We start from the raw sequence: 24,679 nt of genomic DNA on the forward strand, positions 1-24,679 counted from the left end.
TAATACATATTCTGATTCTGAAGTGGCGTTCATGAATCTGCGAGGTCGTTTACTGGAGTCGACAATTTTGATTCCGCATCACTGCCAGCAGATTTTTTGTTTTCACTTCCCATGAATAAAACTAAACTTTCTTCACATAATTTACAAACATTTACAGTAAACGCTGGACTAATAGTAAATATCTCAAGGATTAATGGATAACAAAATCCAGTTAACTCTGAGCTGACTATATAAAATTCCAAGAATGACAAGATATTGTCTGAGTCATAAAAATAAATGTTAAAACCCGATTCGGGTGAACATTGGTGCTTTGGAGAGAACCACAACACCGGGGCAAACAATGGCCAACTTGTCTGCTGACGCGTTACACCGGTGCAGAATTATTCACGCTCAAAGGTTAGTTGGAAAAAAAATGCATTTCAGTGACCAACGGTACTGCGCACTGCGCCTCCCTGATAAAGGACACGAAAGGGTTGGCGTATCGTCTCGAGATTACAGAGACGCTCTGGAAAGTAAGGCAACCACCGCCGCAATCTTGTGCCCGGTGTCAATAAAATGGTACAAATGTGGTCAGACACACCTAACCACATTATACAAATCTTTGCTTTATAACACAGGCGATAAGGACACGTCATAATCCGAAGATACGGCACTCATCCGCGAAAACTGACACACAACCGCATGCAACAAATTTTCGTTATAAAGCACAACTACTTTGCCCAACGCTGTGTTTAAATTGCACTGCTGCTGCTGTTGTAGTTATTGGTCACAACTCACCACTTCCTCCTGAGAGAGCTAAAAACACTGCCAGCATAAACTTCACCACCACCGTCACACTCACGAAGCAGCGCCGCGACTCCGAAGATCCGTACGGACGAGCAAGACGGCCAGAGGCAGCGCCGCGAGCGCAGGCGGGAGACTCCGACACCCGCCGCCGCTGCTTCCTCCAAAGAAGGACCAAGCGCTCGCCGCATCATCCGATTAAATAAAACATAAATATAAACACACGCGCGCGGCCGTCAGGCGCGATCGAGGCGCGGCGGTTTGCCGCGTATTTTCAGCGAGTGCCTTTCACGTCACCGCCAACCGTTGTCCCCGAGGGTTTTACGCGAAACTAAAATAAAAGCGCCGCATTCGGTGCCATCGCCCGCCCGGCTGCAACGACCACGGAGGGGGCGAGGGGGGAGGGAGGGAGGGACGGCGCGTCCCGCCGACCGCCCTCGCCGCGTGCCCGTTAATTATAGAGAGCGAGAGAGCGCGGCCGATTCCCGGGGCGGCGGCGGCGGTGGCGGTGGCGCTCCGATGGGACCCGCCGCTCGAGAGGGAGTCGGGGGCTGCCGCCCCACGGCTCGAGCCACCGATTTACTCCGCCGGTCATCTCGGTCACGGTTGCTCGACGAATCGGGATAGCGAGAACATTTGCAGCGAGAAGTAATAACAACAACGACCTCGCCGTTGTACCCACGCGTGTGCCGCTGCACGGGAAGCGAGGGGCGGGGCTTGGCGATGCCATTGGCATCGCCGACCGCGTCCCACGAGGAGGCGGGATATTATTTCAGAAGCCCAATTAATCGACCACACAAAGAGTGGTCGATTACGATTTAAGTCGGTTGAGCAACCTGATCGTCGCAGCATCATGAGCAGGTGGCCATCTGAGGCCACTGGCTCACGATGAACGCCATTTAAGGGGCATCGCAGATCGCCAAAGGGTCACGTGTTGCCTCAAACCGTCAAAATCAAGGTCAAGAGGTCATCACGGCTCGTGCCAACGACGACCACCACAGCTTCACATCCGTTCGGTTCCTCTCCGAGACCCGCCTGGCTCGAGGTCTCCCGCTTGGCGCCTGGCCTCAGGCTGCTGCACCCCCAACGCCCGAGTCTGTAACCTGCCCGTCGTGCGTCTAAAATAAACACGTGTTTTATGCACAACCTATTAATATATACACACACGTGTATCGCACGTGGTATCCCGCTGGCTGTGAGAGGTTCGCTTGCTGTGGATGCGATTTAGCTCCGATGCGATCCACTGAAGAGCAGTCGGTTCATGCGCGGTGAGAGCGGCGGCCGCCCAGCGGTAGGCGCACTGCGCCGTGAACGCGACGAGCCGGGCGCCGTACCCAGCCAGCCGCGGCTCAACCGGACCTGGGCATCCACCTCTCACGAACGTTCATTGACCAGCGTGGTAAAGTATGGTCAAGCAACAACCCCTACCCCCCCCATATCCAATGGCGGACTGACAAAGGGTCGTAAGTGATGATGTTATTTATTAGCGATGGGTTGATGCCGAAGTACAAAGTGTGGAGCGTTCGGAAAAACGTGTTGTCAATAATATTTTAGTCTGGCTTTCGCATTATATTATCATTACATATATGCTAACGTGCAACTCGATAATGCAAGTTAACTTTTCTTAAATTTAACAATTCCCAACACTTTCAAATTCATGAATAACTCAGGTATGGAAAAATATAGCAATGTAAGATTAATAAACGCAAGTTTTAGGCCAGTTTCTATTTTTTTTTTATTAATGCTAAATTAACAAGTACACTGATCAAATTGCCTTTGTTTGATCTAGCAAGCACACAGCATTAACGATTGTGTTTGACAAATATTCTATAGTTTAAAATGAACTACATTTTAAGATACAAAATAATACATTGAGTAAAACCTTTGCAAAGAAAAATGTATTTTCATAAGGGAGGCATCATAAAGCGGGTCCAATGCTCTAATACCTAAGTCTTAACATACAAGGAAATATATGAAAATCTAAGAGGTTGAGATTACATTTCAAATTAATCGCAGGCTTAGACGTGCTCACACACTGCAGCATCCGCGCTTCTCAACTCTCTGAAACCTGCGACCGTCAGTTACAAACATCAACAGAATTAAGCGGACGTAAAATGCAAATTATAACCGAACTAAGACTTCAAAGAGGAGTGGTAAATAAAGCCCGAGTGCGGATCTGTGTGCAGAGAGAGCGAGGAGAGCGCAGGGAGAGCAAACAGAGATGAGAGACGGGAGGAGAAATGAGGAAAGGAGAGTGGTCTGTCACCAGCTCGTCTTCCGACACACTCACCTGCCCAATCACCCCCCCACTTGTCGCCTCACCACCCACGTGCCCTCTCTTCCCTCACCCACCAACTGCCCTATTGCTCACCCATTCACCCAGGCACTCTTTGTCTACCCAACTCTCCCTTTCACCCACGTGCCATCTCACCTCACATCACCCACTCGCCCGCTGGCCCTATCGTCCGCCGATCCGCCCCCTTGCTTTCCCGTTCTCCCGCTCGCCCGCCTCTCCTGGCCCTCTCGTCAACGCAAGCCACTCGCCCGCTCCCTCGATGGCTCGCCAACCCTCTCGCTCGGCGCGACCTGCACGACTAGCGCCCTGGGGGTGCCCTCCAGAAATAGAGAGATTTAATTGCCGGGGCCGACGACAGCGCCGCCCGTAACTCTACCCCCGTGGCACTCGAGACGCGGTGTGACAAGTGGTGGTGGCGGTAGTGGCAGTGGTGACGGTGGTGGTGGCGGCAGTGGCGGTGCTGGTGGTGGCAGTGGCGGTGCTGGTTGTGGTGGTGGTGTTGGTAGCAGTGGTGGTGGCGGAATTGGTGGCAGGGGTAGTGGTGGCAGTGGGGGTGGTGGTGGCAGTGGGGGTGATAGTGGGAGTGGCGGTGCTGGTTGTGATGGCGACGGTGGTGGTGGTGGTGATGGTGGTGGCGGTGGTGGTAGCGGTGGTGGCGGCGGTGGTGGCGGCGGTGGTGGCGGCGGAGGCAGTGGTGGTGGTCGTGGTTGTGGTGGCAGTGGCGGTGCTGGTTGTGGTGGCAGTGGTGGTGGTGGTGGTGGCAGTGGTGGTTGTGGTAGCAGTGGTGGTGGTGGTGGCAGTGGTGGTGGAAGCGAGAGAAATACGTGTGGCCCACACTCCTAGGATGGCCAATGATGATTACATCTCCGTCATCGTCGTCAGCCATGATTATCCACTGCTGGATGAAGGCCTCACCATCTCTCATGGTTCTGCGATGCTGCAATTAAGCTAACACCAGCAATATAATTTTAATAACGATAATTTATTTTTTCCCTTTGTCAATCCACTGGTGAATGAATGTCTCCCTGAGCCATGTCGATGCCTGTCTGCATTGATGTCAGCGACGTTAAGCGCGAGAGGGAATCAAAACTCGGCTCACGGGCATTGCAGCGCACTGCGCTAAGCACGACGCTACCGCATCCCAATGAGCGGGTATATACACATATATATACTGGACACACATTATATACACACACACAATATCTTGTAGAGACAAACAGAGCACAGCAAGACAACACAGCAAAGAAGGAACGGCTTCACAAACAACAACACGGACCGGTGCGAGGACGTACCCGCGCAGACGTCCGTCACTCACAGGTTGGTACGGCTCCCTCTCTCTCTCGGCCCGCCACGGTCTCTATGTCCCCAGCAGAGCACAACCGCGGGCGCCGTGGCCGCACGAGAGGACGGAGGAGGAGGGGGTGGAGGTTGCGGGCGGTGCCCTCGCGCGCAATCCCAACACGAGGGTGCCAGCTCGCTCGCAGCGCTCCGGAGCGCCAGCCCCATTAACCCGTGCGTGGCACGACGCCTGTCGCCACCCCCACCTCCCTTTGCTGACTGACCCCCTGTCCGCCCCCCCCCCCACCCGTTCCCCAGGGCTCGGAGCCAACGCCGTGAAAATGCCCTCTCGTTAATTCGTCTTCTGGCCTCGTTTATTTTGCTGCCCGTAACGCTGCACGCGACAGGCAGAAGGCAATGTGGCAAAATCTATCATTGTACTGTACTTCTATGCTCCTGCGATGTTGCCGTGGCACTCTGGGACTCGCAACCCACACATCACCAGTTCCATTCATCCCCGCCGCTGTCCACCCAGAGGTATACATTGGTTCACCACAGGTAGTCGATCAGCAGGTCACGTGTGGAGAAGTAGGCCAAGATGCCCTCTGCAGGGGCTCTCTACAGCTCTCCTCTAGTGGAGGGCCTCTCTCTACGCGCCGATGTCTGTGCTGCCCCCTTCCCCAACCCGCTGAGACCAGCGTGGCGAAGTATGGTCTGGTAACCGTCACGAACAGCAACAGCGTTGAGATGCCCTCATCCAGCAGTGGATTTGTGTGGAATGCAGAACCTTTGCGCTGACAGGGCCCAAACGTGGGGATGGAATAATGTTTGGTAAGCCAATGGCATTAGTTTAATTAGCCTCGCCCTGCTGATGAGGCCCAGAAGGTTGAAACCGGCCTACAGCTTGCTTGCTTAAACAAACACTGCTGGAGGATAATATTGGTCTGGAGAACTGATGGTCCGATAGACTAAAAACAATACGCTATTGTTACGTAACGAAACGGACATTATTTTTTTGACTCAATGTTCCAAAGTAAAATGGACCTAATTGTAAAAGGACAATCGAGACCATTTACAAATATCATAAATGACAATGTAACAACAGTATATGGAATAAATACATATTTATGGCGTTGCTATGAGGAATGATGGTTGCTATGATGTACGATGGTTGCTAAGAGGAATGATGGTTTCCATGAGGTACGATGGTTGCTATGGAGAATGGTTGCTATGAGGTACGATGGTTACTATGGGGAATGATGGTTGCAATGATGAATTATGGTGTGTATGAGAAATGATGGTTTCCATAAGGTACGATGGTTGCTATGATTAAATAATGGTTGCTATGATGTACGATGGTTTCCATGAGGTACGATGGTTGCTATGGTGAAATAATGGTTGCTATGATGTACGATGGTTTCCATGAGGTACGATGGTTGCTATGGTGAATAATGGTTGCTATGAGGAATGATGGTTTAAAACGTAAATATGTATACATGTGTGAGTGTGTGTACAAAATATGTAACGATGCAGCCGTGCAATTACTGCTGGTGGTAGCTCATTACTCGGTCTACTCTTCCGCACCCGCCAGACATCTTAGAAGAGGAGGGGGTAACCCACACGTTACTCCACCACACGTTACCCCACCGCGCGTTACCCCACCGCGCGTTACCCCACCAGCGACTGTGGTGATATCCACCAATGCCGCTGGCTGGACGGAGGCAAGGGAGGTCCACCGTCGTTTCAAAACCGCCGCGTGGGAGAGATCGAATCGGCGACCACCCCCGGATTTCCAAAACTGCGGCGTGAGAACCCCAACAAAACTCATTCCTCTGGAACTGCTTTCCGTGCTGATCTCGTCAATGAACGTGAACCATCACGCCAACTCCGGCCATCCTCGCAGCGTCGGCTTTTGGATAACCATCAAACAAATACGGCGGTCACATGCGGCCGTCTGGAACGCTCTTCCGTCCGGTATTAGAAAGCCGCTGGAGCGATGGCACTTTTACATTATCGAGATTTAAAACTCATTTCTTTCAACCCAATTGTTGTGTTTAATTGGTTGTCATTTCCCCCAACACCTCCGATTAGCGCAGTTGGCTATGTATGGTGCGAAAGAAGTTGAAGAAATCTACAGTACATACAAAGAGCACGTGACATCAAAGCATTTTGGATCCTTCACGCTTTCTCTGAAATGATTCGCGCTAAAATATCAGCGAGCACGCAGGCCCCCGTGGCCGCGTGGGCGAAGTTCCTCGGGGAAGCGACCGCCGACACCTCCACACTCACGGAGGCAGCGGTAACTGTGATGGTAACTGAGATGATAACTGCGATGGTAACTGCGTCTGGTCTCGGGGTTGCCACCCCTCCGCCCCGGTTCCCTCATGACCGTGCTCCCCGCGCGTCGCACGGCGCAGGTCGCGGTGCGTTCGCCGCTTGTCGCTGAAGAGAGTTCACCGTTCGAAGCCGGCGACCGCCCCGGTCGTTGCTGCGGTTGTAATCGCCGCGATGACGCTACGACGCGCTGTCTTGCTTCGCGACGGGCGTTAAAGAGAGTCGCCCGTCGGGGTCCAAATTTGGCAAAACTTCGACAATGACACCGTTTCGGAATACGCGCAGCACGCGTCACTGCCAACTGGCAAGACGAATGACCTTGCTCGCTCTTGCACGTGAGAATATCCTGGTCTCTTGAGTTTCTCACCTGCTTAAATACATTTTTTTATTTAAATAATAACAAAACAAAAAAACCCGGTGGTTGTGACGCTGCTGATTTGGAGGTGCGATTTGTGGATCGTTTTTCATCAGTTGCGTAATAACCCACACCACTCTGTATGCGTGCAGTTGCCCCCCTCGCCCCTTGAATGTGTCCGGGTCGTTCGTACAGCAGAGATGGCAACCCGCGCAGGATCGGAGGATCGGGCGTGAAAGCGGTTAATGCACCACGGCGTTCCCATCACGACCCTGACATTTCCCGGGCTCCTTTGAGAGCCCACATCAGAGGGCCAGCGCGACAGAATGCGACGTGGCTCCCCCGGGACGCCGTCGCGCCACGACGCAACGACACTGCTGCTAGTCACTAACCTACTTGCTGTACCGCCTGCAACAAACACTACATCATTGCTGCGAATCTTACCCTGGCTCCATCTCTGCATGATCCACCAACCCCCACCACCGCCACACCGCAGTAGCGTGACGTACAAAGGACCGTGGGCGGTGGGAGAGCTGTCTGGTGTGTAGGCGGTGCAACTGCACCGTGGTCACACGAGGCCCCATGTGAACCACGCCGTGCCAACTCCAGGTACGCGAGTGACACGGCAATGTTTCTGCCCCTCTCGTCTCTATCTGCTCTTTGCCGTCATCGTTTTAGTTTTTTTTCAGCAACGCAACGCATAACCGCAATTGGTTCAAGTGATACAAGCGGATGTAACAAAAAAATACTAACACGGCATTATGGGTAACACCAAGAATGCACTGCGAATGCACAGCACAGTGCATGCGTTTGCAAAGCAGCCTGGGTCTTGGCACCATCACTGAACAGCCGCAGGAGAGCAATCATCAAAGAAAACTTTTCAGCAAATGTTTCAGGAATGCATGTCAGATGATAAGTCCTTTTGCGAGGGTTGCCACCTCTGAGGTACAAAAGAAACTGGGATATTTATTGGAATAAGAATACTAAAAGAGGGTAGAAAGACATGTAAACGCATTGCTATTATTATTATTAATAAGCAATTGGCAAAATCCTGGACTATTAGAGTTCTGGGAGAACGTACAGCTTTACACAGCAGTTGCCTCCTCCCGAGATAATCAGGACAGGTGGCAACCCTGAATGCTCGCACCCATGCCACTCAGTATGTTGCTGGCATTGCAAGCGTTTGATGAAGTCAAAAAGCACCACGTCCAGTGCACACTGTGAAGCAGGGCTTTGTACGCAGATGGCCTTGGGCCCAGCAGGTTATCTCCGCACTAAAATAAGTACGAGGCCATTTCACATTGTGTGCGAGCCAACAAAGCAAATTCCTATCGTCAAACAACTTCACACGCAACGCGGAGCCTCGCATCTACAAGATGAGTTGAAAGATGAAAAAAAAAATACACGAAAGAATGAAATAGATTATTAAGTAATGACATTGTTCAAAGAGACAATATATTTAATGTATGAATTATGGCTACGGAGCAGCCAGGCCGGAATGGGGGTCGCCGGGTTAAATAGTGCAGTGCGCTATGGACCAAGCCACCCGAGTTCAATTCCCAGCCAGGGCTGAAGTCAGTGGCCGGTGGTCGCTAAACCAATGTTGGGCCCCCTCCTTCTCCAAACCAAACTGACCAGCATGGTAGAATGCGGCCATAACACCATCACGACCGACACGGTGTCAAAAATCAGGCCTTCATCCAGCGGTGGATTTGCACAGTGCTGTTAACGCAGGCACGTGTTTCTTGCCACAGGCGTACGGGGGGGGGGAGGGCGATTGTGCCTACCTGAGCGTCATCGTCCAGCCAGCTGAGCCAACCCTTCTTCAGACTCGTGGAGTCAGCCTGCGACAACAACAACAAAAACAAGGAGACACCGAGGATTAGATGCGTTGAAGCTTCTGCTAGAAACCGTGTCGCAGAAGACGGAGCGACCCTCTGAGTTCCCAGCCGAGGGTCGACACGCCAGGTCTGCCGCAGAACCCGGTCGCGGTACGTGTGAGCATAAAAGACAAAGATCCCCCATGTAGCCTTAACAGATTGTTGGGGAAAGTGCTGTTAGCGAGCACCTATTAAGGCCGGTACAGCACACGAGGGGGTGGGTGGCCACCACCACGCCCGCCCGCCTTTGTCTCCCCAGTGACGATGTTTACACATGACACCAGGTACATTACTCATTTAAGGCTGAGTCGACCTAGGGAAGGCCCAGAAATCGAACTCTGTTCGCCGGGTTCATAGTGAAGCGAGCTAGCAGTTCCACTACTGCTCACCGCCACGTGTGAGCATACACACACACACGTGTATACATAATAATAATTTCTGCTTCGGGTCCCCAATGGGCCACCACTGCTCCTGCCGACGCTCGCTCGCACGCACGCACGCTCGCTCGCACGCACGCACGTGCGAGCGAAACGCTGCCGCTGCCGACGGCGCCGCACGCGCGAGCCTCCGTGGTCGCGGCCAGCGCCGTGCCGTGCTGCCAGAGTTCTCCGCAAACGAGGCGTGAATTTAAAGCCGACAGCGCCAAGCCATGCCAAGCCAGGCCATGCCAAGCTCGCTCAGTTCGGTAGTTCACGACGCCTCGGCTGCCCCTCTTCAGGGGACCTCTGCCCCACGGCGCCACGGCGCCACGGTCGCGCCACCGGCCCCGTCCGGTAACCCCGGCTACCCGCGTGACAACATCCGGCGAGCATTCCGAGGGAAGTGACCGGCGCGTTGAACCGGGAGCCCGTGCCTGCGATCGCGCTTCGCCGTCATTTCAGCAGCGGAAAGTTTGGAGGGAAACATTTTGCGCCCAAATGGTTTGAAATGTCGGTGCGGCGGGGTAGGTTTTGTCCGTTGCCTTGCAACGTCCAGGCATCGTCCTCATCGCACCCTTTTGGCGACGGTCCAAATGGCTACTGCCTGCTGATGAATGATAACGGCATGTAATTGAGGGATGTCCGTTATAATGCGCAATTACCAGCGGCAAATATTGACCTCGAAGGAGAAGTCGTATGAAAGGTTGAATACCCTTCCCCACGGAGGAGATTAGATGTTTTTCCGCGCATTATACAGCACACACGCGCGCGCGTGCGTGTGCGCTGCATGTGCATCGTAACGCATTTACGAAATCCGCTGAAGCGGCAGATTGTTTCAATTGAATTTTGCCCCAAAACCCAGCACCTGGAGGAGCCCAGGCAAGAGGCAATCTGCATGGCTCTGTGCTAGTCACTGGGGCAACAGCCAGCAAATTCAAACTCATTGCATTAGCACAGCACATGCATTTTCAGTACGTCTGCACACGCGAATGTACACACGTTGTGGGTTTGTGTCTGCGGTAATGTAGTGTTTAGAGCACTGTGCTACAAACCCGGCGACCCGAGTTCGATTCCCGCTCACGGACAATATTGTGCGATGAGTATCTGAACAAGTCCCCGGCCTCCCAAAGGTCGACTCAGTCATAAATGAGTACCGGGTGCCGTGTGTAAACAACGGCACTGGGGATACAAAGGTGGCCGGGCAGAGTGTTGGCCACCCACCCCCGCATGTGCCGTGCCGGCCTTCACAGTGCTCACCAACACCACTGGCCCCAACAGTCGGTTAACGGCTGTAGGGAGATCTTTGGCTACAGATGTAAGGAGTGCAAACAGCACACGTGTACTCGGCATTCACGTGCACGTGTGCACACACGCAACATATTGCTTTAATCTCTCGAGTGCATTCAACGCGCATGGAGCACTGGAGCGGCGGTAGGCAGCGCTCCGTCACGAACCTTGCCACCCGAGTTCGATTCCCGGCCGCGGCTAACATCGGCGCTAACCAGCGTGGGTGAAGCATGGCCAAACATCACCCACGACCGACTGGGCGGGGGGGGGGGGAGGCCATCATCCAGCAGTGGATTGACAAAGGGGCCCGCATCGTTATAACGCGCAATCACGTACCCACGTACATCGCGCGAGCGGAATAGAGTTCACGCGCACGGTTGAAGCCGCCCGTCCGCCCCACACACGCGTCACTCACCCCCTGCCGCTTGCCGCTCGCTGGCATCACCACCATGCCGCCAAACGCGGCGCTTATCCAACTCGGCAGACGGCAGCCGGCGAATGCACGGCGGTTATCACGGCGGTTATCACGGCGGTGGCGGCGGCTCCTCGCCGGCGCTGCTGCGTAGGGCGACGCGCGCCCCGTGGCATTCTCGAAGGTGGCAGATTTAGGCTGTTTACAAAGCTGCCCACCGGGGCCAGCTGCACAGCGCTCCTCCTCGCTGCTGTCTCCCGTTTCGCATTTTAACACGGCAGAAAATAAACTGAGCCATAAATCGTGGACGATGCACGGAGGGGGGGCAACAGAGGTAGCGGTTGCGCTGTCGTTGGTGGGAGGGTCGGGGGCCGACAGGGGCCGGCTCAGGCCCAGTTGGTTCCACGGGAAAGATAATCCGTTTTGGTGGAAAATCCGGTGTGAAATCTGGAATGATATCTGGATATGCTGCCCGTCCGTGAAACGGCTCCACACGCAACCACTGATTGATGCAGACCCCAGACACTCAGCCCAGCAACAGAAAACTAAAACACGTATAAACATGCACGGTGTGCTTGGAGTGGCCGTGTGACTCAGGAGTTTGAGCCAGCACCGCTGAGAAGCTGGGTTCACATCTTAGTTTCAGCTGCCTACTGTGACTGAACTCGGGTTGTTAAGTTTAGTCAGTTTATAGTCTCAGCTTAATAATTGCAGGCAAAATAATTACAATAAATATTTTTTTTCACTTTATTGAGGATTACTCAATCTAATTTTGATTGTCAAATGACAACCCTGGCTTGCAGACCGTGTGATCTGTGCAGCACTCATAAAGTGACTTGAGGTGTCTGGCAGTTATGCAAAATCATCTCCCAGAGTCCTTCTCTGACACAAAGTGGTACACTTCTCGCTGAAATATTTAAAATGGATTTCGTACGTACAAATGTCCAACTTCTTTCGCACCATACGTAGCCAACTGTGCTAATTGGAGGTGTGACATGATGACGATGATTATTGCAAAATAAAAATGGGCCATGTCATTTTTAAGCACATTGTTTTACTTTTTTTAAATCCACGGTTGGCCGTTTTGAAGCGCAGGCTTGATCGACACCGGCCCGCATTTGACCCACGGGGGAGTCACACCGTATGAACGGGCCTGCACATGAGGGATCGACTTGATACGAGAGGGATCCCATAGGTTTGCGGATTGCTTAGGACTCAAAGAGCTTAGTCCCCTCGAATCGAATCACGAGCAGCTGACATTCGAACCCGGAGCCAGCGAGAGGGTACGGCCACCAGTAGCAGAGCACGGGGAAGACTGAAGCAGTCGGTGTGCGTCAGTCTACCGGGTGGGTGCCCACGCTGGCAGCGACCTTGCACTCTCTCGTTTTCGGTCATTCATTGTTGTGTTTTTTTTATCTCAATAACATTTTCGCCTGCTGCCTATAAACTAAACTATAAAACTATTTTTTATTTTATCAGGCAAGGCCCACTGAGCTATGTAGCTCTATTTTAGAAGCCAGCTGGCTGGCTATCACAAATGATAGCTTAACAAAGTGGCTTATTAGCATGTGGACATTCATAGCAGCCAAATACTCTTAAACGCGTGGTGATGTTGATTCTAAATGTGGAGGGAAACCGGAGGGCCCAGAGAAAAATCCACGCGACCACGGGGAAAGAGACACGCAAACTCCAAATATACAGCAGGCGTCAGGGTCGGGATGGAACCCACGACCTCCTGTATACCAGGCAAGAGAGTTAACATCTCCTAGCCACCGTGGCGACCATGGAGGCATCATGATGCCGAAGGGGCAGTTCCATTACTGAGTGGTGGTGGTGGTGGCGGCAGGGGAGTTGTGGGGGGAGTAGAATGAGACTAGGAGAGACCACTCACCGTGGGGGCCAGTCCCGCGTTTTGCCGGTCCAGGGACTGGGAACGCCGGAAGGATCCGTGGCTGGGATGGGGTCCCCCTGGGGACATGGGAGCACCACCCATCACCTGCAGCGACAGCGAGAAGACAGGCGCTGGAATCAGTGTGGCATTAGGGGAAACAGGTGACAGTACATCAGACGATAGCCCCATTCATCAATCACCCTTGGTTAGGAATGGGCGCGTCAGAAACGCTGGGCTGGCACCGTTGAGATCCGAGGTTGAAGGTTAAACCCCCAGGGCTGGGGGTCTAAGTTCTCACGGGGTTCATAATGGCCGCGTTGGAGACACTGAGCAAGCACTATTTGTGCTTCTGTGGTCAGAGCTCTTGAGCCAGCGAGTTGCGAGTTTAGAGCCAAGAGATCGACTTAGCCCATCATCACTTGAGGGTCGTTAAAATAGGGACCACTTTGTAGCAAGTCTACATGGTAACGGTCCCATTGGTTTCCTTTTGTTCACTCAGGCCACCCTTAATTTGAGACTTGAAGTCTCCATGGATTCTCACCCAGTAAAATTAAAACTGGTCAATCGACCAACCAACAGTGTTTCTTCTTCTGGAAATACTGGCCCACGCCACGATAATGTGGAATTACAATCACTGGCTCAGGGCTGCCAAACAAAGATGAGCACGGTCTCCACTGAAATAACAATCGCAAGACATCAACATCTCTGAGCGAGTCGGCCTGTTTACAAGCGGGCCCCAATGCTTTTCTTAGGCATTCCACTTCACCCCGGACCGAAATAGCGACGAAATGCCAGCGGGCTCCTTGCACAGCTGCTCCGGGCCTCTGGCACATTCGTACGATCGTCTGCAGCACTCGGAGCTATAAAGCCACTGCATGAGTCAACCGGGATCTACGAAGCAAAGCCTGGGCTGATAAACAAGCTGCCTGGGACGACTGCCAGGCACACCGCGACAGCCACGCATCGCCGTTCCATCGTGCGCGTCACCAGTACCTGTGGGCCAGGAATCGAATTCTGGGTCATGGGATTCGTAGCTTAGCGACGCTGCCGACTGCGCCACTGCTCCGCACATACCAATCGAAGAGCATCGATTCTTACGAGCGCGCGACTCGATGCAGGATGATATTTATCGACGAATCGGCGCAAACGCTACAACCAAAACCAACCAGCACGATCGCCCCGACAAACTGTGCTTAAGCACCAATGCATCAGAAACAGTGGCTGATTCACGTGCATGGAATGCCAAGCTCTGAGGTCACGCGTGGGTCAGCACATTAGTTATTACTTTACACTTCCTTCTTGGCATCCGATGGTTCGACATCGTCAGAAATGTCTCCTAGCAATCGAGAGCTTAGTTTGGCTGTGCTGTCACTTTGTGGACACTTCGCTGACTGTGCGTGATGATAAAATGAATTAAAGTTTCCAAACTTCCTCCGGTTTGTGTGCTTTGTGTTCGCGTCACCTCGAGTTCCATTTGCCGATGCGCAGCAGCAGAACCACACGCAGCCGAGTGCCGTGAATCTACGGCCTCGGCGAAACTCGACTGCATCCCTTGTGGAAAAAGACTCCTCAATTCTGGTGGCTGAACTCTCACTGACCCCAGTGTCAGCCGACGACTCACCCCGCTCTCTGACCCGACTCGGCCCCAGAGACCTCCACTTCCTCCTCCTCCTCTAGCCGCTCGCTCCCTAAAACAACCCTCGCACGCTTCAGAGTCGCTCCCCTGAGTCGGAAGAGTCAAACGTTGTCCTGCTCATCGAGTCTGTGAGGGTCCCACGCGATGCTACGCGGAGATCCTTGCGTCTCCCCCGTGTCTAAAAAGTCAAAATTCCATCCCGTCTCGTGAGCCTGATGCCCCTTGCACATCTCACACAAAGACAAAGATCCCCCGTGTAGCCTGTAACAAGGCTGGCACGGCACACGAGCGGGTGGGTGGCCAGCACCACGCCCGGCCGCCGTTGTCTCCCCAGTGGCGATGTTTTTACACACCGCACCGGGTTCTCATTTGAGGCTGAGTCGACCTAGAGGGGGCCCAGGATCCGGTTCACATAATCGTCACCGGTGTTGGCGGCCGTGAGCGGAAATCGAGCTGGGGTCGCTGGGGTCACCGGGTTCGTAGAGCAGCGTAGCGCTACGAACCTCTACTACGACTACCACCCCGTCCCACACCCTCACACGCCCACGCCAACCCCATCCAGCCTCGTCCGGGCGTGTCCAGTTTGTGTCCAGGCTTTGTGTACAGTTTGTGACCAGGTTTTGTGTCCGGGTTTTGTGTCCAGGCTTTGTGCGCGTGGAGTCTGTGGGCTGGGATGCGTCACCTTGGTGTCGGCAGGTCGCGTCGCCCCCCGCGGAGACTCTCGTGCGACGGGGCTGTGCAAGGAGGCGTCCACCCGCTCCTCCACGTCGCTCGACACCGGCCTCTCGAGCTCCCTGTCCAGCGCAGCAAACATGGCCACAGCCCTTATGTGCCTGAATAAACACACACGGAGATGCCCCGCTTACCGCTCGGCGGATGCCGAGTGCAGGCGACGTTAGCGAGCGCCTATTAAGGGTGGCAACGGTTCGCGGCTGGGCTGGCGCGGCCGGTACCGGAGCCGGTCACCTTTGTCTCGCCCACTGATGGTACCCATTTAAGGCTGAGTAGACCTAGCACTGCTATTCTCCACCGAAGTTAGCCGTGGCTGGGAGTCAAACTCAGGTGCAGTTCGCACACCAGTGCGCTGCTCCTCCCCGTATCACACGTAAACATATATTCACCGCACATGACATGCGTCACAAATGGTCCCATCACGTGATATCATACAATTTGGATGTGAGTCTAAATAGAGCAGAGAGCTCTGGATGCTGTATCTCTGGATGCCTCCTCCTTACATGCTACCGGGACGCAAACACATTTCCACCACGATATACCCGGAACTCCTTGTAAGGCCGCTGCCCACCGAGAGGGACATTGCCGGTTTACCCCACGACCCTCAGAGGGCGGCCGCTATGGCCTGGCACGGCAACGGGGGCGAGAAACGGCGAGCAAGGCGGCGAGCAGCTAGGTGGCACTGCAGCACAGGGCGCGAGCGGCACTCGAGGGGTGCTCTGCCGCCGTGGTCGGTTTGCCGCAGCCGATGCAATGATGGATGTTTGGTTTCAGGTTTGGGCCACGTGATGGTTTCAGGCCAAAAAAATTCTGGTCCCTCATCCTCCGCCACCCGACGAGGTCGTCACGTTTACAAAGATATTACTTGAACGTGCCCACGTATCGGTCATATTACCGATCAATAAGGCGGCTCAGCCGTTGGCTTGAATGCTCTGCGTGGCCGACTGGAACGGTGACGTACGGCGACGTTTCGATGAAACTACTCTGAGATCCAACGGGGGTGGTTTCCTCTGAAATCGACCATTTCGAAATAAATGGGCCCCATCATCGCAATTAGTAACCCCTCTAAGATCTTTCTTTTGAAGAGCGAGGCTAAGGTGGAAGGCACTGGGGTGGGATAACTGTGCGAGCAGAACGAGACAGCGGAATAAGTAGATCCAAAGATACGGGTGGCAGAGTCGGGATTCAACCCACGTGCCCCTACATACCAGGCGAAAGAGTTGCGAGATGTTGACAAAATTTCGCAGGGTGGGAGCTTTCACAGGACTCCTGTGCCGGGAGTCTGTGCCGGGAGTCCGGTGAAAGCTCGTGCCGTTAGTCCTCAGAGAGGCCTCCCCCGCCGCTTGTATGAAGCCGCCGAACAAGATCCCGGGACGGGGGATCGAGACGCACGACCCGAACAAACGTCGCGGGGCCCGACAGGCGGCGGGGGGAGCGCGCTCACCTGTCGTGCGGCGAGCCCTGCCCGAGCGAGCGGCGGTCCTTGCCGAAGAGTCGCTCCACCTCGTCGCGCCCGGGGCTCCGTGTGCGCAGCTTGTGCTCCAGCCGCCGCTTCTCCGCCACGAAGGTGTCGCGGTGGCCGATGCGCCGGGCGCGCGGCACGTCCGCCAGGCTCGCGTACTCTCTCCCGCCGCCGCCGCCGCTCGTGTCCGAATCCGACGTGCTGGCGAGCCGCGGGTACGGGACGCCCCCCGCGTTCGGCGTCGCGCCCCCCCCGCCTCTGGTCCTCCTCCGGTGGTCGCCGCCGTCGTCGTCGTCGTCGTCGTCTCTGTCGCCGATCCGCCAATTACCGCCGCCGCCACCGCCCCCGCCGCTGCCCCCGCCGCCGCCGGCGTGCTCGAGCGGACCTCGAGGCCCCGGAGATCGGCCCCGGGGATACGGGGACCGCGTGCCGTTGGCGCGGTCGGCGGAGGGGGCCTGGGCCTGCGACGCGGAGCCGTGCCGCGCCTCAGGGGAGCGGCCCCTGGGCGTCGGCGGCCAGAAGTCTCGGGCGTCTTGCGGCGGCGCGGGGCCCCCGAGTCTCGGGGAGCGGCCGCGCGGTAACGCCGGGACGCCTTCCCGGGGCGGCGGCGCCGCCGACGAGCGCTGGGCGCCGTGCGGGGACGACGGAGGGAGCTGGCGGCGGTGGTCACGCTCGTCGCCGCGGGAGCCGTTGTGGGAGCGCGACGGCGTTGCCGGCGGCTCCGTCGTCGCGCCGGGGCCCGGGTGGGCCCGGTGCGCGGCCGGCTCGAAGGAGAAGGTGCCGCTGGGCGGGCGGTCTGGCCGGGCGCCCACGCCTGAGAATCGCCGGGGTTAGCAGTGAGAGACGAACGGATAATCTTTTGACAGTCAAACTGATTTTTTTTATTCTCAGTGATGGAATTTCATCGAATGAAGTGCAAAAAAACAACTTTCTTATGATGGGGGGTGTTTTCGGGACAGTCGTTGGTGACCCGACTGACACTAAAATTGAACACCACAATTTTGCTATTGGCATCATGTAATGAGATCCATTCAAATTACCTCTTGCTGTATGTCACACTCAGGGCGAGCACTTTTATACACGCCCTGCTACAGAGTAATTGTCATAAAATTTCAGCCAAACCAATATTTTTAAGTCTGAAATTTAGACCAATTATGCACAAAAACAAAGTCATATGAAGGAGTTTTGTTGTTGTTGGTACAAGCAATGGTTGAATAGGCCAAGACCATTTACTCACAACTCTTGCTAAGCCGGTCTAAAGCCCACATCCAAACACGGGGGGGGGGGGGCCTTGGCGGCGCCAGCTCAGCGCTTTCATCACTGAGCCACCGAGCGCCCTCTGCAACAACTCGGAGCCTGTCCTGAGGAGCAGTGGAGAGGACTCAGGGGCTCAGCGGCTCGGTGGGGTCTTGGTATCGTGCACCACGAGGACCGTACCGGCCGGGCACCGCGTCACCGAGCACCGCGGGGGGTCCATCCTCTCCGCGTTGGGGCTCCGGTGCGCCGGATCCACCGGGATGGACATGTCCACCTGCACCGCGTGGGTCACGATCACGTCCTGCGCGGAAACCAGCGCCGGGTTAGAGGCGGCGAGGCTGGGCCAAAGGCGAGGCGAGGGCTGGCAGCGGACCACAACACGGCTACGCTCGCACACCGCTCCGTCTACGTGAAACACAACCTTCTGTTCTTGCCGGAGTCCACGGATTAGTATTATAAGCCGGGCCCCATGGTGCGTACAGCAGTCTCCAGATATTATTCACGCAGCCTCCGTGGCCTCTCTATCTCCCTGCTATAGAGAAGGGCAATTGCCCAAACTGTCATCAACTAAATACTTTTCTGCTCTTAGGCAAGCGTACTTGACGAACGTGTTGAGTTTTTGTTGTTTTAAGCTTGCGCACCACTACCAGATTCAGTATCACAACGTTTTTTTCCAGCAGTCGTGAATGCTCACAATGTCTATCTCTCAAAAAGAATAGTTTCTTTGTTTCCACAATAAAGGCCTCTCGGAGTCTTAATAATCACTTGTATGAGGGTCCTGAATTCGAATTTCCAGGCAGTTTCTTTTCCACCAAATTATTTCCACGCGTAGAGAAATGGGGGGCAAGCCCCACGCATATGAGGGGAGAGCAGTAAAACCTCGCCGTACTTTGATTACAGACGTAATTACTCTCCTGCCTGATACAAATACCACCTCATGTTTATGTACGTGGGAGTCTCACACATGCTGCCCCAGCGTGGCACACCGACACCTCCACAAGATTACACAACGCTCCACATCACAGTGAGCACATCGCCGATGATGGATTCAGCCGTGGAGTTTACGGAGAACCAAGGGCAGTGTACATATGCATGTATTTTGGACGTTTCACACCATACTAATCGAGGTGTCGGGGAAGGACAACCATCTAAACACAAAAAGCAGTTCTAAAAAAATAAGTTTTTCAATCTAGATTATTTTTTAAAGTGCATATCTCCCAGTGGCATCCTAACATCGGAAGGAAGAGCGTTCCAGACGGCCGCAGAATCGCATCTGAAAAGCGCCGCGCGTTGATGCGGTGGCCGAGCTGTCAGGCGCTCATCAGGAGGTGGCACTTTACCAGGGCCCACGGGTCTGGACAGGCCCAGGTGCCTGGACAGGCCCAGGTGCCGGGCCAATGAGAGAGGAAGCCCAACTGCATGACTCGACTTGCACCAGGATCCGTGCGAACCACGCTCGGCCAACGGCCACGAGCACTTCTGGGGACAAACAGCTCCCAGCACCTCCGCTGGCCGCTTTGTGCCCCCTGCATCGCAGCGTTTGGCATCGAACGCGGAGGAGGTGGGGGGGGGGTAGAGGGGAGCAACGAATGGCCGAGTGAGTGAACGAGCGAATCGATGAATGGGACGTGGAAACACGCGCAGCTTTTGGCGGAGACCACGAGGGCGCGAACCCCGCCCGCAACAAGCGCTCATTCATCGGCGGCGTACGAGGCCGTGTGGGAGCGGACCTCGACGTGACGTCTTGGCCTGGGCGCGTGGGATTAACGGTCTGGATCGGCCGGCGGAGGAGGCTTCGTTCAGAAGGTCGGGGGGCATTGTGGGGCTAACAGCGCAGGACATCGCGAGGGCAAAACACGCTGACACTTGGAGTTCTGCCGAAACGGCGTACGGGCGGTGGAGTCGGGCACAAAGCGGACGTGCGGAACGCGACAACAGAGGAGGAATAAGTGGTGCTGTACCGAACAGCCCTTGCCCTTTCATCTCCCTCCCACCCCGTCTCCCTCCCTCCCTGTCTCCCCATCCCCCCTCCCTTCCACCCTCTGCCCATATCCCTCCCACCCTGACCAACCATCACTGCTACCTATTGCCATGTGCTACTTCCTATTATGTATTTTGGCCATTTGTTGTTGCTTTTTTCCAAATCAAATGTGAACTGTGTTAACACGTGGTGATGCAAAGTGAGCAGTGTATCACCGCGCGTTACAGACCTACCTCTCCACCCACACTACGAGTAAAATATAAAAAAAAAACCATTGCATACAGAGACTATAACGAATTAAGTGAAATCTCTCATTTTACTTTCTATTTTCTTTGTGCAGTCACTAATGACCATGTCGAGACCATCAACTAACTCACTACAAGTAAGAACCTGGTTTAATTACAAGCGGCTGAAACCTGGACCTGAACCCAGGACCTCAGCATTGCAGGCTCCGTGACTTGACCCTTGGGCCACCCGGCCACCCGGCCACGATCAGTGCGCTGCTGCCTGAATGATGACCCCATCATATTGAACAAAGTGGGGTCACATTCTTGCTTCTTCCTATCTTGCTGGAACTCATCTCATATGTTTGGAAAATGCTATACAGTCAAAGTGGACCGTGAATTTTGCTTTGGCAAAATTACCAATGACTGAAGATATTCCTCAAGAAGTCCATACGCTAAGTGCTAGACTTTAAAGGAAGCTGTGACATTGTTTACAAGAGTGGATCTTGCTGTGCTGTGCTACAGTCGAAACCTGAGAGCGAATAGACTACCCACTGGCGAATACTTCACCCAGCAGGGGGTCAACAAGGACTGTGAATGGATATTCATGTATAATCACAGTGTATGGAAACAAAGTGAACCCAAAATCACACACACCCACAGTGGGAACACAACGCAGCAAAGGAACAGAAGATGCTCATGCAGCAGTTGTCTGTGCATCGAAGCACGCGCCACCATCGTCACAACGCCAGGCACACACACGCAAGTCGCTGACAGTAATGTGTATGTTCGCGTCATTGAAATGTTCAAAGAAATCGAGTTCCAATATATTTAATTTGCATACCTGACAAGCACGGAAGCTCCCAGAATGCATCACTGCTCGGCCTAAGTACAATGAGTGCTGCTCAAGTCTATAAAAGCACCCATTATGTTTAGCACCTCATTTTATTTACATTTTTCCTCCGCAATAAAAAAAACCGTGAGGGCCCGTGGGCTAATTCCTGACGCGGACACACACCGACTAATGACGCTATCGAGTGTCGCCGTGTCTCGTATCGCCGGCATCGCCGCGCCGTGTGGGGGACGCGCCTGCTCTCCCTTCGTCTTCATTTCGAGACGACGCGAGACAACTTGAGACGGCGCTCGCAGAGAGACGTGAAGGATGCTTCCCCCGGGTGTCGGTGACACGCGGTGACACAGAGGACATGCGTGTGGCACGGGGGGAGGAATTAAATTACCTCCGCTGCCATCGTGACAGCGTCGTGAATGTATACACGTTGAACTTCCTTCGCACCGTACGTAGCTAACCGTCCACATCGGAGGCGCGGGGGAAGGACAACCAACTCAACACAAAAAGCAGTTCGAAAGAAATGAGTTGTATAATTTAGATTTAAAAGTGCATAGCTCCAATGGCTTCCTAGTATCGAAAGAGCGTTCCGGACGGCCGCAGAGGGGCATCTGAAAGCGCGCGATGCCGCGACCGCCTTTGTCTTGAGATGCAGTCGCATGTGGACGCCACGCAAAAACAAACTGCACGGGATTGTGTGAGGGCGACTTTTTTCCGGGTACTCCAGTTTCCTCCCAGATGCAAGTTCGTATTTCAAAACATCATCTGAAGCAGGGCCCTCCTCGACAAGGAGTTTTGGGTCAACAAACGTTTAGAGTATTTGGCTGCTATAAATTTCCACTTGATAAGCCATTTCATTGAACTATCATTTGTTTCTTAAACAGAATACCTGGTTTAAAAAAATGTAATGTTTAGTTCCAGTAAATTTATTTACTGACAGTGATTTCCTTACCTTAACTATACTCTGCACTCCTATCTGGACATCTGTGAAAAAAGAGCTTCACAGCTCATCGGATTTCTCCAGGACAGATCAATAGATAGATCAATAGATAGATCAATGAAACATATTCAGATGTCGGTTTTGCTGCGACTCGTCAGTAACCATTTCCTTTAGTCCAACCGAGCGGCGACTGGAAAAACAGTGAGGGCAGTCGACGAGAAATCTCGGGAAACCTGTCCGGCCCCCAAAAATAGAAAAGATGGGGGTGGATGTTTTGTGCTCTTCATGGTCTAGTGGCATTGTCCACAGACACTCCCACGGAGCGATGGCTGCTCATAGCGAGCCTCAGCACAATCGGCACATCATAACATTCACACACAGCTTGACACGGCCATTTCATACACTGTACACACACACACACGTACAGGGCAGCCCTTTATCAATCCACTGCTGGATGACGGCCTCCAATCGTGGGGTGTTATTTGTTTGTATCTCGCCACGCTGATCAGATTAAGCGCACAGGTTTAATAATAACAATACAAAATTATGTTTGAAGAGCGGTGACGACTGCGTGCGCCTGTTTAACCGACGCGTCAATGAAAGGTTCAGCCACCGCTGTTCGATATCGCACTTTCACCTGCTCCTCGAACTTTTCTCTGCGTCTGACTTTTGCCATCTCAGGCGGTGTCCCCTGCAACAGAGACCCCATCGGCTCCCAAGTGGTCGTAAGTAAACACCTCTTGCCTGTGTCCGCTCGCAAGAATCCTAAGATCCAGCAGGATCCCCCCCCCCCACACCTTTGCCAGCCCCTCTCTACCCCACATTGCGCTCGTTATCTCCCCCCTCGTTACTCACCCAGAATGCCCCCCCCCCTCGTGACCTCCCCAGGATGTCCCCCCTCGTTAAGCCCTGGCGGGTCCACAGAGTTTCTGTTCCCCCCCCCGCTGTGAGCGGTGCTCTGTACTGGGCTCCCGCTGAGCCGCAATAAAGACATTAGAGACCCAGTCAGACGACACGTGCCCGTGCCCGCATACGCACACAACAACAACAGCAACAACAAGCACCGCGGCGCTTGTGCCAGGCTAGGTGCACGTTAAGGCCACGTGAAGTATCGAACGCCCACTGGCAGGATCACACACACACCCTACACACACACCCTACACCCTACACACACGCACCCTACATCCTACACACATACCCTACACACACACAGAGACACACACACACCCTACACCCTACACACACACACAGGCAGAGACAACACACCCTACACACACACCCTACACACACAGAGACACACCCTACACACACACAGGCAGAGACAACACACCCTACACACACACCCTACACACACAGAGACACACCCTACACACACACAGGCAGAGACAACACACCCTACACACACACCCTACACACACAGAGACACACCCTACACACACACAGGCAGAGACAACACACCCTACACACACACCCTACACACACAGAGACACACCCTACACACACACCCTACACACACAGAGACACCACACCCTACACACACACCCTACACACACAGAGACACACCCTACACACACACCCTACACACACAGAGACACACCCTACACACACACCCTACACACAGAGACACACCCTACACACACACAGGCAGAGACAACACACCCTACACACACACCCTACACACACAGAGACACACCCTACACACACACAGGCAGAGACAACACACCCTACACACACACCCTACACACACAGAGACACACCCTACACACACACAGGCAGAGACAACACACCCTACACACACACCCTACACACACAGAGACACACCCTACACACACACAGGCAGAGACAACACACCCTACACACACACCCTACACACACAGAGACACACCCTACACACACACAGGCAGAGACAACACACCCTACACACACACCCTACACACACAGAGACACACCCTACACACACACAGGCAGAGACAACACACCCTACACACACACCCTACACACACAGAGACACACCCTACACACACACAGGCAGAGACAACACACCCTACACACACACCGGCCAACCCTACACACACACAGGCAGAGACAACACACCCTACACACACACCCTACACACACAGAGACACACCCTACACACACACCCTACACACACAGAGACACACCCTACACACACACCCTACACACACAGAGACACACCCTACACACACACCCTACACACACAGAGACACACCCTACACACACACCCTACACACAGAGACACACCCTACACACACACAGGCAGAGACAACACACCCTACACACACACCCTACACACACAGAGACACACCCTACACACACACAGGCAGAGACAACACACCCTACACACACACCCTACACACACAGAGACACACCCTACACACACACAGGCAGAGACAACACACCCTACACACACACCCTACACACACAGAGACACACCCTACACACACACAGGCAGAGACAACACACCCTACACACACACCCTACACACACAGAGACACACCCTACACACACACAGGCAGAGACAACACACCCTACACACACACCCTACACACACAGAGACACACCCTACACACACACCCTACACACACAGAGACACACCCTACACACACACCCTACACACACAGAGACACACCCTACACACACACCC

At 54.1% G+C, this 24,679-nt stretch overlaps 1 protein-coding gene across 2 annotated transcripts in view; it reads right to left on the reverse strand.

The window, feature by feature from the left end:
* Positions 1-24,679, reverse strand: part of LOC144944469 (myosin phosphatase Rho-interacting protein-like) — a 160,250-nt gene that overhangs the window by 21,986 nt on the left and 113,585 nt on the right. The window contains exons 6-10 of one of the 2 annotated variants that reach the window (XM_078872634.1): positions 18,203-18,323; positions 16,748-17,579; positions 15,254-15,404; positions 12,936-13,040; positions 8,834-8,890 (exon numbers count right to left, since the gene is read on the reverse strand). In XM_078872634.1, the coding sequence (XP_078728760.1) occupies positions 8,834-8,890; positions 12,936-13,040; positions 15,254-15,404; positions 16,748-17,579; positions 18,203-18,323 (1,266 nt within the window). The remainder of the gene's footprint in view (positions 1-8,833; positions 8,891-12,935; positions 13,041-15,253; positions 15,405-16,747; positions 17,580-18,202; positions 18,324-24,679) is intronic. The other variant, XM_078872635.1, reaches the window with a different exon arrangement.

This window comes from Lampetra fluviatilis, chromosome 35 (assembly GCF_964198595.1).
Source record: "Lampetra fluviatilis chromosome 35, kcLamFluv1.1, whole genome shotgun sequence".
Taxonomy (NCBI): Eukaryota; Metazoa; Chordata; class Hyperoartia; order Petromyzontiformes; family Petromyzontidae; genus Lampetra; species Lampetra fluviatilis.